Raw genomic sequence first — 18,479 nt, forward strand, 5'->3', positions numbered from 1 at the left:
CAACAGTAACCATATCTAACAAAATCTGTATTAAATTGCTATGGAAGATATCTGACACCTTTGCTGTTGTTGCCTGGGCAACATAACCCTGGCCAGAGGGGATGTGTCCCTGATGAGTAATTATACTGCAACCAGTCTACAAAGACATTTTAATTAACGAAGGCAGTGCAAGATCAATGGCTAGGAAATTCTCTCCATTTATCTCCTCACTATGTTTGATGACAGGCAAGTGTTGCATAAGCATCACATTCATTCCACACAGCAAAGAGATGTCATAGTTTATAAAAAGCTGAAATGATAGGCCACTCCTTTAACTGCACAAAAAAACACGTGGTCCAGTTTAATTTGTCCTTGTGAAGGGTGTCACCGTTGGTTAAATGTCAGTGAAACTGTACATTGCACAGACACAAATAAAGCCATTCAGACAAATTACTTCAGTGATCACAACTGGAAATTATATGTTACAACAGTTTCAGTCTCAGAACAGGACAGTAAAGACAGTTAAATAAGTTGTTCAAAAGTAAATACAAAATAGGGAGAATGTGTGCAGGGAGAGAGACTCTGATTACCAAAGTGTAAGAAGTACTCAGATCTTTTAAAGTATATCCCAGTGCAGAAGTAATCTGTTACAAATAAAAGTCAGGCATTTAATTTTTTACTTCAACAAAAGTATAAAAGGATTAGCATGAAACTACCTAAAGTGAAAATATCATTTTGCAGACTAGTCCATTCCAGAATTATGTATATTTTATTATTGGAGTATGATTATTATTATATGCATTAATGTGTACATCACTTTCATGCTGCAACAGGTAAATGTGGGGCTAATCTTAATTACTTTATATGTATTTTATAGATACTGCTGGGTAGTGTGTGCATTTCCCCCAAGGGGACCAATAAAGTCTTATTGTATAATAATATCATCATTATTTATTTCTTGATTCATTTAATTCTTAATCCGGAAAGCAACTAGTAACTGAAGTTATCAAATAAATGCAGCGGAGTAAAAGTAAGATTTGACTCTGTAGTGGAGTAGTAGTATAAAGTACTGTACTTAAGTACAGTGCTTGAGTAAATGTGCTTAGTTACTTTCCACCACTGCCTGTATGGACTATAAATGTCTGACAATCAAATTACCGTGGCTATATTTTATTCTCTCCACAAATACGTGGCAGTGCCAAACCTTTTCATGAAATGCATACATAGATGTAAACAATCTGGGGTGAAATGAATTAAAGGGGTTGAGAGTAAATAAGAGTGGATAGCCACAGCCAACCAGAGCTACAGAGATTTATTGTGAGAGCACTTTTTTAACAGTTCTTTTCTGTGTCTGTGTTGCCTCAAGAAGTGCATGTAATTGGGCTCTTGGGCCACCCCTTGAGCCTGTTTACATACTGTTGCACATGAAGTTACCACCCACCCTTTTGACTGCTTGCCAGTGTCTTAAAGACGCACACAAGGAATAAGCCACAAAGACACACATAAATAGATGTATGTACAGCTCAGTTTTCTCTCACACATAGACACACACAACAGGGTCACAGCTACAATTGAGGACATAAGGGTCATGTCCTTGATGTTTTTTCTGGGGGATTTGGAAGTTTCTGTGACCTGAGGTGCAGTTTACATTTAATTATTGGATATTATACATTGTAGGGTTTGTTTGTCTTTTGTTGGAAGATAATATATTTTAGATTTGTTATATAAATATGTTTAATATCTCCCTTACCAGAAGATCCACATGACTCATAACCCCAGTATTTCCCAGAAATTGTCTACAGACAATTTTTTCTGCCTATATATGGCAGTGAATTGTCATTGTAGTGTATTTAGTGTAGCATATGAGCTATACACCAGTTTTCTTCCTTGATGTTGTTTTCTTATAATTCTGAACGTCATAGCCAAAAAGCTCAGTTATGCTAAGTTAACTTTCTTTTCATCCATCGCATATTTTCATAATAATCAATAATCTGTGCGTCATTTGGAATATTAAATATACTTTTAATTCGCTAAAGTATTGAAATGATTTTTATTTTTCACTATTTAACCATAATACAGTGTTATGTTTATATTACAGAGCTGTAAATGAACTCAATTGTGTCAGCAAGTTGTTTGATGAAATGAACGGCTGACAAGTGATTATACACACAAAAAATTTTTTTTTTTAAACTCAATGTGTCACTGTGTTAACGCTTTCACCCCCTTTTTGTGTCTTGGGTTACATTGCTGACATTACAGGAGTCAGAAGTGAAATTGTACATGTAGACACATGTAGACTTGTTTCTCTTAGACAAACATTATTGAGTTCATGACCTGTATATATGTTGTGTTTTTGCCCCTGACAATAGTTTGAAAGATATTAGAGTACACTGTCATTAAAACTGTTAACAGGAAATAAGTCATTTAAACTATTAACACTAATTGGTCCCAATTACCCCACCTTGAATAACGTCACAGGCTTTTCCTGCTGTCTTACGCACTTCTTTCGGGTGTAGGGTTTCACTTGTTTTTTCTTGGCCTGTGTGTGCGTGTGCACTTAGGTAATACTGTGTGTATTGATAATCTCATCAATCACTCCATGTGCCTCTGTATGAACAGTATGTGGGGGGGGTTTGACTGTAACTTAAACATCTACACTTGCTCTTTGTGTTTTAATACACTTATTCTCAGAAATCTTTATTACTCTGCATAGGGTGTAGGTTATTTAATACTCCGACATCCGACACCTAAGTATAATACATATTCAGTGTTTTTAAATTACAATATTCAGGGCTTGGTGAATGAAATAATTCATTTCTCATTCATCGTGATTCCTCCACATTTTGTAGCACTGACTACGGATACATCATGTCTCAAATGATGTCTGTCCTTCTAAAGCAAGACACAAAAAGCACATCTGCCACATGTTACCCATCCATGCGATGCCACAGATGGCAGATCTGCTCCACTGTAACATTTGGCCAGATGTGTCCTCCAAGTGAAACACCCAAGTAGCTCTTTATTCTCTCCTGTTTCTACTCCTCCCCTGCTTCTGTCGTTGCTTTTTCTTTCCGCATGGTGTGTTGTTTTCCCACTGAAAGAGGAAATGATGAGAAAGAATCCCCCCAACTCCAGTGAGAACATCAAATAGTGGTAATTGACACTTAGGAGAAGAAGCCAGTGACACCCCTCCTCCTTCCCACTTTCCCATTCATCCTTTGTCTATGAGAGCTGATGACAGTAAGGGATTAGTTGTTGTTTTTTCTTCTTTTCCTTGGCAGCAAGTAAAAGTAAATCCAGATGCGGACGCTTTGTGCAACTGAGGGACTGTGAATGTGCTTTGCTACTCCAAGTAAAGATTAAATAAATTATTTTATGGAAATAAAAATGAGCTAAAGTTGGAAGAGTGGGTTGTTTTTACAATTAGGAAAGAATACATATGAAAGTGAAAAAGGTGACTGTTTTCCTCCCTTTTCCGAAAATGAATGTAAATAGTTATTTTGTTGTTAACTTTGTTTATCTCCCCTCCCAACCCATACCCTCTCTTCCTCTCCTGCCTACCCCTCCAGAGGCAACAGACCAGGGGGTTGGCGGAGGCGGGCGGCGTGAGCTGAAGTCAGTTCCTTTCATCAGCTACCTGTCAGCCCTGCAGAAGAGCCAGCTGTTGACTGACGACATGGTGAATGGCGTGGAGATCCGCTGCGAAGAGAAGGGCAGCTGTCCAGCTGGCTGCCACCTGTGCCATCACCAGGCCATGATGGGAGGAGTGTCAGGAAGAGGCCGCAATGGTAACAGCAGGAGCGGAGAGCAACCGTCCCCCATCCCTGTGCTGCTGGAAGTCAGCCGTGTGGTGCCCCTCTACAGCCTGGTCCAAGACAACGTCACCAAAGAGGTGAGAAAGCAGCATGAGGGTAGCAAGTCTGCGTGTGTGCGTCTGTGTGTGTGCACATGCATGTGGATGTGTGTTGAAGAGAGAGGCCGAGAAACTCACTGTAAAACCAGATAATGACAGAGAGATTCAGGTGAAGAGATGTGAAGCATTAACACACCCATTGGAGCTGCAGGAAAAAGAATAAGTAAAGACATCCACAGAAATGAACTTATTGTAAAATGAAAAGTATTTTTTGTATAAAACCTACCTAATGTCACTGATATGGTTGAAGCCTGTATTTCTTTTAAATTTGTACATTACATGAATTATTATTTTCTACAATTTGTGTCACCTATTATTAACAAAAGTTGGGACGTGATTATACTTCTGCAAACAGAATTTTATTGTAAATGTGAGGCAAATTACACATATATGTTGTGCTACCCCGTGACAAAAGGTGCAGTCTGTTCTGAACGTGTAGAATGCATATGCTTATTGTTCAGTATATTTTATACAATCTCATGCCAAGCGATGGTGGCGTAGTCCTTTCATACTGTATATATCCATTGTCCTCTGAAGCATTTAACTGATGCAGTTCTAACAAATCACCTTTAGGTGGCATTAGTTGGTTAACTTTGACCACTGGAAATGAGCACTGTAATACAGAGGGCATAAAAAAGATGACATCATGGTTTTCTCCTCTTGTGGGAAAGTCGATGTGTATATGTGTGAGATATATGTGTGTGTCTGAGTCCAAACAAGCATACACAGCTGAATGTAATATCATCTTAATGGCCACATGTTGTGTTTCTGATTCATCCTGGATGAAAAATCTTCGGATCTTTGTGCAGTGAAAGTTAATCATATCAGATTTCTTTTCCATAAGGTCATTTAGGAAGGGGCTCTGGCTTCACTTGACATTTAGTTTACCACATTTTGCTCTCTTTGGGCATCGTCTTGACATTGTTTTGCTACCTAATATCCGGTACATGTCTTCCCTGTGCGTGTGTAAACCAACACAGAGCTGTTTGCAGGTGACTCACACCCAACACACACGCATGCACACGCCATGGAGCAGACTGGTTCATGCTCCCCCCAATCAAGCATCTAATTACCTTACCTTCTGAAATTACTGCGGGCAACAACAATACCAGACACACACACACACACACACACACACACACACACACAATGTATGCACTCACAAACACACACACACACACACACACACACACACACACACACACACACACACACACACACACACACACACACAACAAAGCCCCCTGTACGTGCCGCCCATAACAAGCACCACAGCCCCAAAGAAAAGAAGGCACAATCAATAGCAGACGATCCCTAGTGGGCCTCATCGATAGCTAAACGTGAGGAAGAGCAAAATGTCTCTTTTCCCTCTCTTCCAAACACCTCGCTATCCATCCTTCTCTCTCCCCCTACCCAACCTATGGTCTTCTGGGGATGTAGAGGGAGATGTATGAGAAGGAGGAGAAGGGGTAGACTGCAGTGGAGTGCTCTGGCAAGCCCTTCTGAGGTAGCTTGAGGCAGGATTATTAGCTTCTTATTGATGTCATCGACCTCTTGGGAGGGAGGGGAGTCCATCACTCTGCTCCTCTTTTTCCTCTCTTTCTCTTCTTCTCTTGGCCGCAACCGCTGCCGCTAGTCTGAAAGGCACATACGTATATTGCATTAGAGACGAGCGACACAACAACCTGCCCCTCCACACACACACACACACACAACCGCTCAGTCTTTCTCTCTCTCTCTTTTTCTTTGTGTGTGTGTCTTTCTCACACACACCTTTGCTGAAGACTATCTTTCTACTTGGCTGGGTCTATCGGGAAAGACAGATGCCGTGTTGCAAGAGCTTTCTCAGAGATGAGGTTCTTTTTTGTTACCTTAAATCCCCCGAAGCAATCAAAATAGAGGTTTGGTTGTCCCGCTCATGAGTAGGTGGACTGAGGTCATATCTATATGTGTATACATGTTTGTATGCATGTGTCTGTGTATGCCCACTATCCGGTTTACATGGATCTGTCACTCTTTCTTTGACTCTCTACCCCCCTTCTTTCTCGGCTACCTGCATCTTTCAGTGGCCTCTCCTTGGCTGCCTGACTGTTTGACAGGACATGTCATGTTCCTTTCACATAAATCTCCTCATTATTAAGCCAGAGGGGGATTTTGTTACAATGTGAAATTTTTCCTTCCCTTGAAAAGACCACCACCAGGACTGAAAGGAAACAGAATTATAGACAGCTATGGTAGATGGCATAGCTGTCCTCTTCTTAGCTTGCTCTGTGTGGGTCTGTCAAAGAGGGGAATAATGGGGAATAAAGTATTTCTTTGTACATGTGCCCAGTACTGACATTACCAATGACTAGTTGAGGATTTGGGGAAAATAATACCAGGAAGACTGATCCTATCAGCCAGTACTGGATACTTACCTGGATATTTCCTAAAAAACATGTTTTAAGAGTTAGTGTACACAATAGAGAAGTGAAATGCCGTAAAATGATTCCCCCCATTGCATTCTTATCCCCAAGCCTTATACATAATAATATAAAGCCATAACTATCTGCAAGGCTAATTAGTCACTATGTTGATAATTGTCTTTAACTTGCTTATGCATCCATCAGTTGCATAGCTAAATCTGGAGATACTTAATTGTCTTTGCTCCTCTGTGAGAAACGTAATGATTATGTTTTGCACTTGGAAAGAACGGTTTTAGGTTTACTCCCTCTTTGTCTTGGAATTTTCAAGTTGCTCTGTTGTCAGGCTTGGCTTGCTTTAAAGTTGAATTCAACTGGAACAGGTCTTGGAATTGGCTTGGACTCGACTAAGGTGGTCTTGCTTACATGGCCAGGTGTGTGCACGCAAATACACACGCACACACAGATACTCCCCTGTTTTAATGCCAGAGAAAAAAACTCAGTGGATAAATAAATAAGCTTACGCCTGTGGAGCTTGCCAGTGGCCCTATGTCCTGTTGCTGTGACTGAATTATGGCAAACCTTTTGAACAAATTGGTTGTGAGTCTAATGGGTCAGAATGCTCTATATCTTGCCGAGTGGCCGCTGTCATGCTCTCACCATAACGCACTACGGCAGCCCCTCGCAGGGGTGTGTTTAGAACATTTCCAGTGGGGGCAAAAGAGCTACAACATATTTGCACAAAAACGAAAAGCAGGTAGCAGTGTTACACACAAGAGGAGGGCAGGTATATTTGCAGTGGGTTGGGGGAGTCTGCTTTCGGGGACATTCTTAACCAATACAATATGCAGTTATAAGTGGACTGAACATAATAATGAGACAAATTCAACAAAAATTAAAAATGTAAAATACCCTGAATGTTGTTGCCAACTCTAATATTCTAATAGTCTTTCACACAGCTCAATCTCATAAGCGGGTCTCATAATCAATAATAAAGGTACACATAAAAGTAGAAAATGCAAATTCTGAACCACTTCACTTCAGTACCAAGGACAGTGCATGCGCCTATAGATCATTAAACAGATTCATATGAACTCTCTATGGCCAGTTCTACACACAGTTGCCAGTTTATTAGGTACACCTTGTTTAAATGAATGCAGTCTAATACAACATCCCTGTAATAAGGTGAAGGTTCTAGGTGAAGGTTACACTGTCCAATGTTTTAGAGAGGTGTTGATTCAGGTATTGATTGTGATGCTATTGAACTGTACTGCATTATACAGATAGGTGTTTCTTATTAGTTTGTTATTTAGCCTACCCTCATTGATGTAAATTGGTCGGACAAAATGAAAGAAACACCTGCCTGTAACACTTGCAATTCAACAGCACCCCAGACTGCATCCTCCAACTTTCAAAAAAAGCTGTACATTGTAACCTTCATGAAGGTAGGATTTATTGCAGGGCTAATATATTAGACTGTACTAGTTTTTGCTAGGTGTAAGTAATAAACTGGCAACTGAATGTATGCTCTAGTCAACATTTGGTCCACAAGCATCAGCAGTTCAGACTTGTCTTTTATGTGACAGACAAAACAGTTGAACAACCAAACTGACTGCATTGCCACTAGATCATTTTCCTATCACAAAGAAAGACCTAATAGAAACAGCCTCCTGACGATGAATGGTTCAAAACAGGCATCGATAGTTATTCTATAAATCATATAGAGGGTATGTCCAGCAGACTAACTTTTCATATTAGTTTCCACTGAAATTTACATTTTTGTCAACAATCTTATTCTCATTCTCTGTTGTGTTTTTTTTGTTTTGTTGTTGGCTTAGATTGGTATTACACGCATAATAAGACCAATAAATAAGTCAGTTTACTTTGCTGAAAAAGTCAGATTAGCTTAGAACATTGTCAGACTGAGTCGGCACACCTAAAAACCAATACCTGCTGTTTGAGGGATCTCCAGTAATATGGCAATCCCCCATCAACCTCTAGATGAACCAACCCTACAGCTGCCCCAAGTGTCCAATTTCCTGGAAGTACTACTTCTGACAAGGTTCCTAGAATCAGCCCATCGGTTCCTTTGTTAACACCATTAGCCCTGAATGATTGGAAAGGATACATAAACGCATTTGTGTGTGTGCGCACACACACACAGACATAGACACTTAGGTCACTATTGATGGTGTCCTGTGTGTGCTGACTTAGACTCTTTACCACCACTGGTGATCATCTTATAAATCAATACTGTGGGCCAGCTGGCCAGTGTTTTCATGTATTAGCCTCTGAAGACAGACAGTAATATGGCCAACTTAGACTAGACAAACAGATTAATATATTAAAGAGGTCACAATGGCCTCCCTTGCCTTCTTGTAAGTCACGACAGGCTTCTACGAAAGTGAAAGGTCCAAATAGTATTTTGGTGCCAGTGAGTCTGCAGGGTCTAAATGATGTCAAGGCTTGGAATTTGTGGCCAGAGTTGTTGCTGATACTCAGTGGCCTTGCTGTTCACTGATCTTGTCCTCTGTTCAAAGCAGGGGGTGATTACATTTCAGCTCAATTTGTTCAGTATCGATAAGGTCAATAGAGATGAATTGTGGCATATTTGTGAAACGGTAGAACCATGTGTTATTGTAACCATAGGGGCATCACCAGTTCCCGAAAGCAAATCTGTCATGACTGCACAAAAACTGTCTTACACTGTTACAGTCAATGCTCAGATAGGACCATCTTTGTCAAAACACTTGCTTTTCTAATATGAAGGATAATGGATAAGAATTGTTTCTCACCCCTATGTGGCCAACACAGAATGTATATGGATCTATAGTGTTCTGGGAAATGCATGATCTCTGGTTAATCAATACAGTATAGGGTATCCTCCTCTTTTTAGCTAGCTACGACTTATCTAGTAACTGCATTAAACACAGAACTACTTTCTCCTGGGCCTTTCAGATTGTCTGTATATCTCACTTAAGGGTTGTCTTTACTGATCTGAGCTTTTTTTCTAACCTGCACGATATATTGTTGTCTTCCCCACCATACACTTGACATATTATCACTACAATGTATTAGCTAACTATCATTTTCTCTTGCTTTTCTCAAAATCCTCATTTCTGTTTTACCTCCTGTGCCCCCCACCCAACCCCCCAACTCATTCTCTAAACCACAATTAGATTCCCTGTTTACCCAGTGGAGACTGGCTTGCATTACTCTTCAAACATAAACATGGCGGTAATCGCTTTGTCTATTTTTCACATGTGCAGCCATGCAATCAAGCGCACAGACCCATATGGGGTTTTTCTAGGAATTTGGTGGTGGTAAACGCATGGCGGTCCTGTGGTCTCTCTCTTTTGCCCCTAGCAGCGGAGGTCATTTCTCATTTCTCATATTTGTCGAGTCTGTGTGCGTGCATAGACCTTGAGTCCAGGTTTTTCCTGTTGCCTTTGTCTGTGGCCTGCTTCCCATTGACATGAGGTGGCAAGACCCCTGCTGCTGTTGTTTTCTGACAGCAGTTAGCCACATGGGTTCAGGCAAGGGGGGAGAAATGTAATTACCTTTTTCCCCTGGTTTTTCAGGGGGTTATTATATGGCCATGGATTACAGTGCTTGCCTACCCCCTATAATAACTGCTCATTCAGCATGCTCATTTCAAGGGGCTTGTATTGGAGGATAAATGATGGGAAAGCCTTGACTGCTGAAGGATCCTGATCCTGTCCCACAGTAATTTGGGGAATGCTTTGAGAGTTGGGAGCCTCCTTTTTCACACCTTTGTTTCCTTATTCATCTTTTTTGATTTTTTTTGGTCTCTCCTCATTTTTTTCACTCGTTCTTACACTGCTGCTCATTTAGGTCACTTTCTCTCTCAAGATCCTTTGCCTTGAGTGAAATCAAGTGGAATTGGAAGAAGTCAGTTCCCATGAAAGACTGTCGAGCCTCCTTTACAGCTAACAATGCAGTGTTGTGGAAATGCTAACATCAGCTTCTGGGTGCATACCCTGGCTCTTTTTTTGGCCAAGCCGTCTGCCTTTCTGGTCAGGACTATGCCCAAAGTCATCTCAAATGTCACTTGCACTAATCAACACACTGCAGAAATCTTCCTTGGCATTTCTCCAATGAAATGAAACAACCAACTGTGGAAATCAATCTTTAATTGGAGTGCGTGTTTGTGCGTGCATGTTTGCATGTGCCCATGTGTGCAGGCTGCATGTGTGCAGTTGTCTTAAGAGATGTGTGTGGTCTCATCAGTTCCTTTGCTTTCGGATAAGTGAATGTCATGGTGTATTGGAACAAAGGAGTGGCTTCTCTCTGCTTTTTGTTGGATGCCTGGTACCCAGTGATAATGTTTCCGCATGGTTCCAGTGTCCTATTTTTGTGACCATGATCAACTACATCTCCAAAGTTGTCTGCATGAGGCAGCACTGCCAACCAACCAGTTAGAGCACATAAATAACTGAGTGCACCATTGATCCATAGTGTGACAGGGGGAGCCAGAGTGCTTGCGAACTCCCTTGAACTCACTCTCTATCATGCCTGTGGCTTTAGGGAAAGCCCTGACATTATACTTTATTGCTTTGACGGTTATATTGGCATTTTGCTGCCTTTTAGAGGATGACTGAGCTTCTGCCTTTGATTTTTCTTCCGCCCGTTAATGAAGCAGCACAAGGAGATGTTAGGAGATGATGTCATCTCCTACCAACCCCCCCATCCCCTTCACAGACAGACCGACAGCACCACCGACAGATCCACACACACACACGCACACCGACATACGCATAGAAAGGAGGAGGTGGGGAGTGTCACAGCTTTCACACCTCCATCATAAAAGTCACAGTGCATCTATGATATCACAGTGTTAGCTTGTCAATGTTAGTGAGATGTTCCTGCCTTCCGGTAATTGGGAACGGTGGGTATGAAAAGGTCACTCTGTGTGTGGGTGCGTGCGTGTGTACCTGTATTTCTGTCTTTGTGAGACCCATTTTGAGTTCTAGACCTTCAGAGAGAGGACATTTTTGCAAAGTGAGGACATTTTGGCCAGTCTTCACTTCATCAAATGGCTATTAAGTTAAGTCTGATGTTTTGTTAGCATTGATGGTTAATTTTAGGGATGGGAAAAAGTAAATTAATATAGTCAATGGAGACTCATCATATGGACAGAAGTACAAGGATGTGTGGCTGTGTGTGTTCTGGAATATGGAGAGCACTGGGGGGGATGGTGTGTTGAGATGGGGGTGGGGTAAGCATAGATGGACAGGGAGCGCATGTTCCAAGAGATAATTGCATTTCTCTCACCTGTTACCCTTTACAGGCCTTCAAGAGCGCCACAATGAGCTCATACTGGTGTGCTGGAAAGGGCGATGTCATTGATAACTGGTGTCGCTGTGACCTGAGTGCCTTCAGCAAAGATGGCCTGCCTAACTGCAGCCCCCTCAGGCAGCCAATGTAAGTGTGAGGTGACACCATGACACCTAGGAATTCATGCACAAGAGATTTCATGGATGCATGCACTGATGCACCATAGCCACACTCACATATGCACATGGACATACACACGTATCTGTCTCTACTGACTCTTGGGGCACTTGAAAAAGTTGTAGACACAAGCACATTCTCCAAAGTTCTAATAGCTGTCAGTCAGTCCTTACACCCTTCTGAAAAGAACATGCTCTCATTCAAGGTGTCATCCACCCCAGCTATTGTTGCCCTGAGAAGTTTTAAAGAGAAACAGGAAGTTGAAAGGGTACGACTTTAGAGGATAAGGCAATAAAACATGTTTATTAGTATGTTACATTTATTAAGGGGAAACATTTATTGGCACCATTCTAGAATAAAAATAAAAGCTTCACAAATATAGCATAGCTGGAAGAGAGGATTCTAGAGTCATAACATTTGCACCCAATGTGATGATTTATTTTTACTCCAATTTACTGATTCGGCTGCTAGTGAGTTTAAAAATGTTATTTGACTAAATAGATTAAATTCTGATGATCAGGTAGTTGTTTTTGTGACACTGTGCCTCACGTGATTTTGCAATACTGACTTTGGCAACAGGGTCAAAATCGGTTAACAGTCTGGTTCTGTTCCTTTGGGATGGAATACAATGTTACAGAACATACTATTGAAGCTTTTAAGCCACATGGAAGAGAAGTCCTTAAATTATACAAAAACTGGGCAAACTGCTGAAAATCATGTGATATGATGAAAGACTAGCTACTAATTGCTTTGGACTGATTAGCAATACTTTACCAAAACGTCTGATATTGGAGACATAATTGAGATTTACATTATATTGCTCAAGTATTGTAAAAGTAGTTTGGGATGCTTAATAGTGGTTTTGGTAATGTTTTGTTTATAGATTGTGTTTATGGAATTGGAGAGGAAGGGCATGGTACCACAACCAGAGTTTTGGTCAGGCTTTCCCTGGGCCCATGCCTGCTGGCACAAATGGGCCAGTGAAGATCTCCAACTCTGACTAGTGTCGGAGTATAAGGCTAGTATAAGAATCTGTAGTACTACCATTATCGTCTGTGAGGATGAAACTGAGCTGCATGCTTTTTATAAAAGAGAAATAACCTACCTCTCTCAGCGGCCATTGTCACAGACAGAGCTGGAGGGCAAGCAAAATGGAAATTGTTCTTTTATCTCTTTTGAGGGATTAAAGAGGGAAAACTGCACAGGGAACACTGCTGGAAAACAGGTGGCATTGGAATGCTGTTTTGTTCGAAGCAGCTGTTTGCCATCCTGTTGTCCAATGAGATATAGGCAGAGGTGCAACCGACTCTACTGTAACACAACAATGACCACATGGGATTCCTACTTATCACTTCTAGGTTTAGGCATTGGGCAGATGCACACACACAAATTCCAGATGAGGGGAACAAAGTGTTATGGTATCCTTTTGATCTCATTGTTAATATTTATCTGTTTTTCATATCTTAACCTTGTCTTCTCTATGTTGCTCCATTAGTTTGCGCCTAGCCCCTTACCTGGAGCCCTCAAGCACAATGGTGGCCCTGGAGTGGATGGATGTGGAGCCTTTAATTGGCTGTAAAATTTCTGACTACATCATCCAGCATAAACGAGTGGAGGATCCCTTGGAGGCAGAGGTCTACACAGGTAGAAAAACTAAATTCCAATTGATTTACTTTTTGTAATTGTATTGATTTAAATAATATGTTATGATGAAATGAGCTTGTGTGTTGACAGTTTTATAAAGACTAATTATTATTTTGATTGAGTTTGGAACTTTCTCCTACATGCCATAATCAGGTCAAGATCATCTTTTTTAGTTGTGTTGCCTATATAAAAAGTAACTTATTATCTTGGTTAAATCTTTTTTTTATTTATTTAGCTTACTTAATGTTGGTCTTTATTGTTTCAGCACACATACACACGTACAAATAGAATCATTTCTTTGATTGTATGACTTTGTTGTTTCATTCACATTTGGGGGACAGTTGTTTGCACTGTTGGTCGGTATGTTCTTCCATATTCATATGGGTTTCCTGTTACTGTTAACAGATGTGGAAATTATATAGATTAGAGGTTCTAAATTGTCTAAAGATATGTGTGCACAGGATCAGTCATTCATTCACACTCATTTCCATAAAGTAGGAGTCTAGAATCAGATATTGCATAGCATATGTCTCGCCTAAAATGCTTTCAAAAAAACATTTTCTTGAACTGATTTCATAATATTAATATGTTTTTCAAACAAGCCGCCATCTTGGTTCATTTTGAAATCCCGGAGCAGCAAGCATTTGTTCAATCAAGTGCAGCCAGAAGTGTTTGCGCTGGTTGTAGGAGGGTGTAGCCTTTTGTGACTACAAGCGTCCAATGATGGGAAGCATTGCAACCCCTTGCTTCCAAAAATGTTCCTGTGGACAAGTCTGGTAATTGTGTTAGCCCTGTTAACCTTGTGACTAGTTGAATTTGAGATGGTTTCACATTCTGTTTTCAACACATGATTGTGTTCAAATAAATAGAGCATCTGTTATGTATAAAGTTATGGAGGTTAATAACGTTGTATTGGGGCATTTGAGAGTGGATCTTGATTGCAGGAAAACTAATTGCCAACATGAGCCGTGCTTTAGGTCATGTTGGAGTCAGAACTGAGTTCTCTTTTAGCTTTGTCTGAGCCTAGTTTTCATTTTGTCCTCAAAAAGTATTCTTTCAAAATGGCGATGAAAAGATTAAGATGGAAATAATAATGAAAGTGTAGAGTTAAATGCCACTGATATATAAAGGAATGAAGATGTTTCAAGAGTTGCTAGAAGGATTAAAAGTTACAATTGGAAGGAATGAGGTTAAAGTTTTGCTCTTGATACAGAACAGAAAGAGAAGCCTAGACTGAGGATGAGAGAAGATGACGTAGTGCAATTTATCAAGTGCCATAAATGGTGCTGACCATTGTGCTGTAGGGCTAGGGAAGTGGTCATGGTTGTGACGAGGGGCTGAGGTGAGTCAGAGGAAGGGTGATAGGAAGGAATTTAATAATATTGGAGAAATGAGGTGGTCTGGAAGAAGCTGGCTTTAGTCATTGGGAAGTATGGACAGGCCATCCATCACCCCTGGGAGGAGTGCTGATGAAGCGTGGGCACCAGCGAGCGAAGAGAGGGTACAGACAGCTAGACACAGGCATGCTGGCAGAGGTGAGGTAGGAAGGGGCAGATGGTGTGGGTGACTCACTCTGCAATGTGCCCGTCACCACTATAAATCATGTTGTAACAGACAGCATAATACAGATTAGAAATCATTGTCTTCATCTTTTGTTTTTTTTTCTATTCCCTTTATGCCTGGCAGTGTTTATCTCTGACTGTTAATCATGTCCTTTTTGTGCACTCTCAACTTTCTGGACAAAGTTGAGATAGAAAAAAATAAATAACTAACTTATACGAGTGCATTGATATGTGTGTTCGGTCTATAACCTTCTTAGAGAGGAGTAGGTAATGTTAATTGGCAGGAAACCCAAGCAGAATAATAGGTTCTCCTTCAGTGAAAACATGATGTATCATGAACTGTATAGGTACGCATCTGGTTAGCTCCCACTTCCACTGCAAATACTGAAAACTGTAACTACACAAAACCTTCATTGTTCTCCAAAACAGGGGGGGGGAATCAAGATTGCTAATACAAACTTGGAAGGCATTGCAGGGGTCGATTTATGAAATAATAGGGGGCTCTTAAAATGATGAGATCTTGTTCCCTGGACTCAGCAAATAAAAGCCTTAGTGTCTGAGAAGTGTCATTTTCTCACACTTACTCTGACTTATTTGAAATTATTGGATTTTCTCTATGTACCCACTGCTGGCTTCTTATTTAAGGACCATCTTTGAGGCACTTTCTAGGAAAATGGAAGTCTGTATTATAAAACCAAAAGCTGGGGCGAATAAGAAGTCCAGTTTAGCCATGTACCCTGTTCACCTTGTGGATAGAAGCTGCTCTCAAGGTCGGTCAGTGCTTGATTACTTTTTTCTCTGCTCCTCTCAATTTTCACATACACACACATACACACACACACACACACACACACACACACACACACACACACACTCTCTCTCTCTCTCTCTCTCTCTCTCTCTCTCTCTCTCTCTCTCTCTCTCTCTCTCTCTCTCTCCCCTGTTGAAGCTGCCAGTGAAACCAGTCTTCTACTGTTGGCCACTGAGCAGCTCTAATGGAGCAGTTTGGGGATAAATACTTGGATAAATACTTTGCTCGAGGGCATCTTGGTGGTTTTCTGGAAAGCAAGTGTTTCTGCTTCATTTTCTCTGTTCATATTTTCCAAGACTGCGTGATGATTTGAACCAGGGAGCTTGCAGTCAAGCCTTCTGAGGGTGGGTACACACTAAAGGATTATTCGGCTGATTTACAGTAAACCACATTTGACAATCTAGACAATCCTAGGGAAAAATCCTGATCCAAAGCTTAGTCAGGCCTGATATTTGGCAATATTGAGTGGTGTGAGGTGTTCAGATTCAGTTTTAAAGTGTTTAAGATGGGATATTATGGAAAACAAGATATTTTGTAGTTCAGTGCAAGTGAAGAACAAAGATTGTTGTTTCACTTTATTTGTATGTGATCAAATTGAATAAACCATATTGAACTGCCTCTCAGTTTGATGTCAGATAAGGGATTGACAGTTGAGCAGTTCCAGACAGCTTATCACAGTAGTACTTTTTGATGACAGTACAAAGAACATCTTTCAGAGCTGGATATGAAGCATTTGAAAGTTGGTTGTTTAGCCTATAAAGAAAGAAAGAAAATATCAACGCAAAGATATTTGTGTAAACATTTTTAAAAAATAATTTAAAGGAAAATATTTGGGCAGGTCTGTTCAAAAAGAGATGCTCAGGCCTATATGCTGGGACAAAAAAGTACCAGGCCTATATGCTGGGACAAAAAAGTACAAAGGACAGTTACAGTTACGTGGACAGTACCATCCAAATCAGAAAGCAGATTAGACACAGACAAACATGGTGCGGTGGAGTGACGGAGAGGACTTTGACCATCGCCGACATCATCAGTAATAAGGGCAGCACCTGCGTCCAGCGGATGGGATTCAGTCGGCGCCGACATCCGCAGAAGCTGAGGCTGCATCCACATCCATTGCCAAGTCGAAACACTGCTTCGGGCTGGTGTCTGAGAGAGAGGAAAGATAAACAGACAGCCACACACAGACACTTAGCCATGCTGAGCATGAGTCACACACTCAGAGCACACACATTCAGCCATGTGCACACTCATACAGATGGCAGACAGAGAGCGAGTGTGGAGATGCAGACACTTGGATGCATCTCTCACTGGGTTCCCAAAGCCATGTTTCTATGTCTAGACTAGCATAGGAGAAAATATCATATGCCTCCTGAGATAGATATTGTTAAGATAAGGTAGATAAGTCAGTCATTCAACAATGAAAATAAATAGGTCTTGATTTTTTGGCTTGAAGGAATCCACAAATTTGGCTTCTCTAATTGCAATTGATTACAGAGATGTGACCTGTGTGACCTGCTTTTATCCTGCAACCTAATTTAAAATGGAATACAGGTTAACTTCAACTGGTAGTGTGTTTTCAATTAAAGGTCCAGTGTGCAATTGGAATATAATATTTATTAGTTCATTACCGTATAATTATATATATATATATATATATATATATATATATATATATATATATATGTTAATGGTTGTGTCTGAATATATCGTTGCTTATTCAATTGATGTAGACCTGAAGAACTCCCCAGTAACATCATTGACAAATTTTACCTCACCTCAGTGAGCATATGTAGTGATAAGCTGTTTTTTTTAAAACCTCCAAATTCACCATCATTACTCCAGTTATCATTGCAGATGAGGAGTGGTATCTGTTTTGGAATGCAGTGAGTTTTATTTTCCACAAGCTGGGTGACAGTTTTATCCATGTTAATAAGTTGATTCAAATGATGTAATATGCCACCCTTTTGGCTCGGGTTTTTCATCCGTAGCAGCTTCCTGCATGAATGGATGCAATCATAGAGTCCTTGAAAATCTTGACAGTGAATGGTATCTTCTTCTAAGCTAATATCCATAAATGTTGCTAATGTGACTCCCTCTGCTCATAACACAACATAGAGATGCGCATTTTCTTGCAGTGGTGAGTGGAAAAGTCATGTCAGATTTTCAGTGTGTTGTTTGGAGGTGCCTTTTTTAGGTATAAAACCTCCATCATTATGGTGGGTGGTGTAAGGATCAACCATGTTAGCTCACTGACGGTTTCTAATGCTGCCTAGGCCGCTCCCTGCAATTTGTCAATTTCTTGCTCAGTGTCCTGTGGCTTACGTCACCTTGATTTGAAAAAATGGGACCTGAAACTAAAAACATGGAACAAAATAAACTGGGATAATGAAGAAGAGTTTAATGTATTAGTATATAATCAGGCTCTTTTTTCAACTGTTTCCACTCATGTGGCCTCTTAAACCTGGCACCACTAGGTTACGTCTTTCACTTTTTACATCCTTTGTTGTCGCTATCTCTTTGTACAAAGGAAGGCTTCAAGTCTTTTTTTTTTGTATCATCACCCTGTTTCTTTCACATCTGCACAGACCATCAGCAACAAGCCCCCTGTTCCAATCCATTTAGATCATCCCACTTATCAGTGCTGTTTAGAGAAAAAAAGTCATCTTTTCTTGAATGCCTCTCCGTGGTCA

General features: G+C 40.6%; 1 protein-coding gene across 2 annotated transcripts in view; it reads left to right on the forward strand.

Moving 5' to 3' along the window:
- Nucleotides 1-18,479, forward strand: part of LOC127370511 (astrotactin-2-like) — a 249,299-nt gene that overhangs the window by 198,248 nt on the left and 32,572 nt on the right. For both annotated transcript variants that reach the window (XM_051412637.1, XM_051412638.1), the window contains 3 exons: nucleotides 3,549-3,871; nucleotides 11,606-11,739; nucleotides 13,265-13,413. In XM_051412637.1, coding sequence (XP_051268597.1) covers nucleotides 3,549-3,871; nucleotides 11,606-11,739; nucleotides 13,265-13,413 — 606 coding nt within the window. The remainder of the gene's footprint in view (nucleotides 1-3,548; nucleotides 3,872-11,605; nucleotides 11,740-13,264; nucleotides 13,414-18,479) is intronic.

This window comes from Dicentrarchus labrax, unplaced genomic scaffold (assembly GCF_905237075.1).
Source record: "Dicentrarchus labrax unplaced genomic scaffold, dlabrax2021, whole genome shotgun sequence".
In the NCBI taxonomy this organism is placed as follows: Eukaryota; Metazoa; Chordata; class Actinopteri; family Moronidae; genus Dicentrarchus; species Dicentrarchus labrax.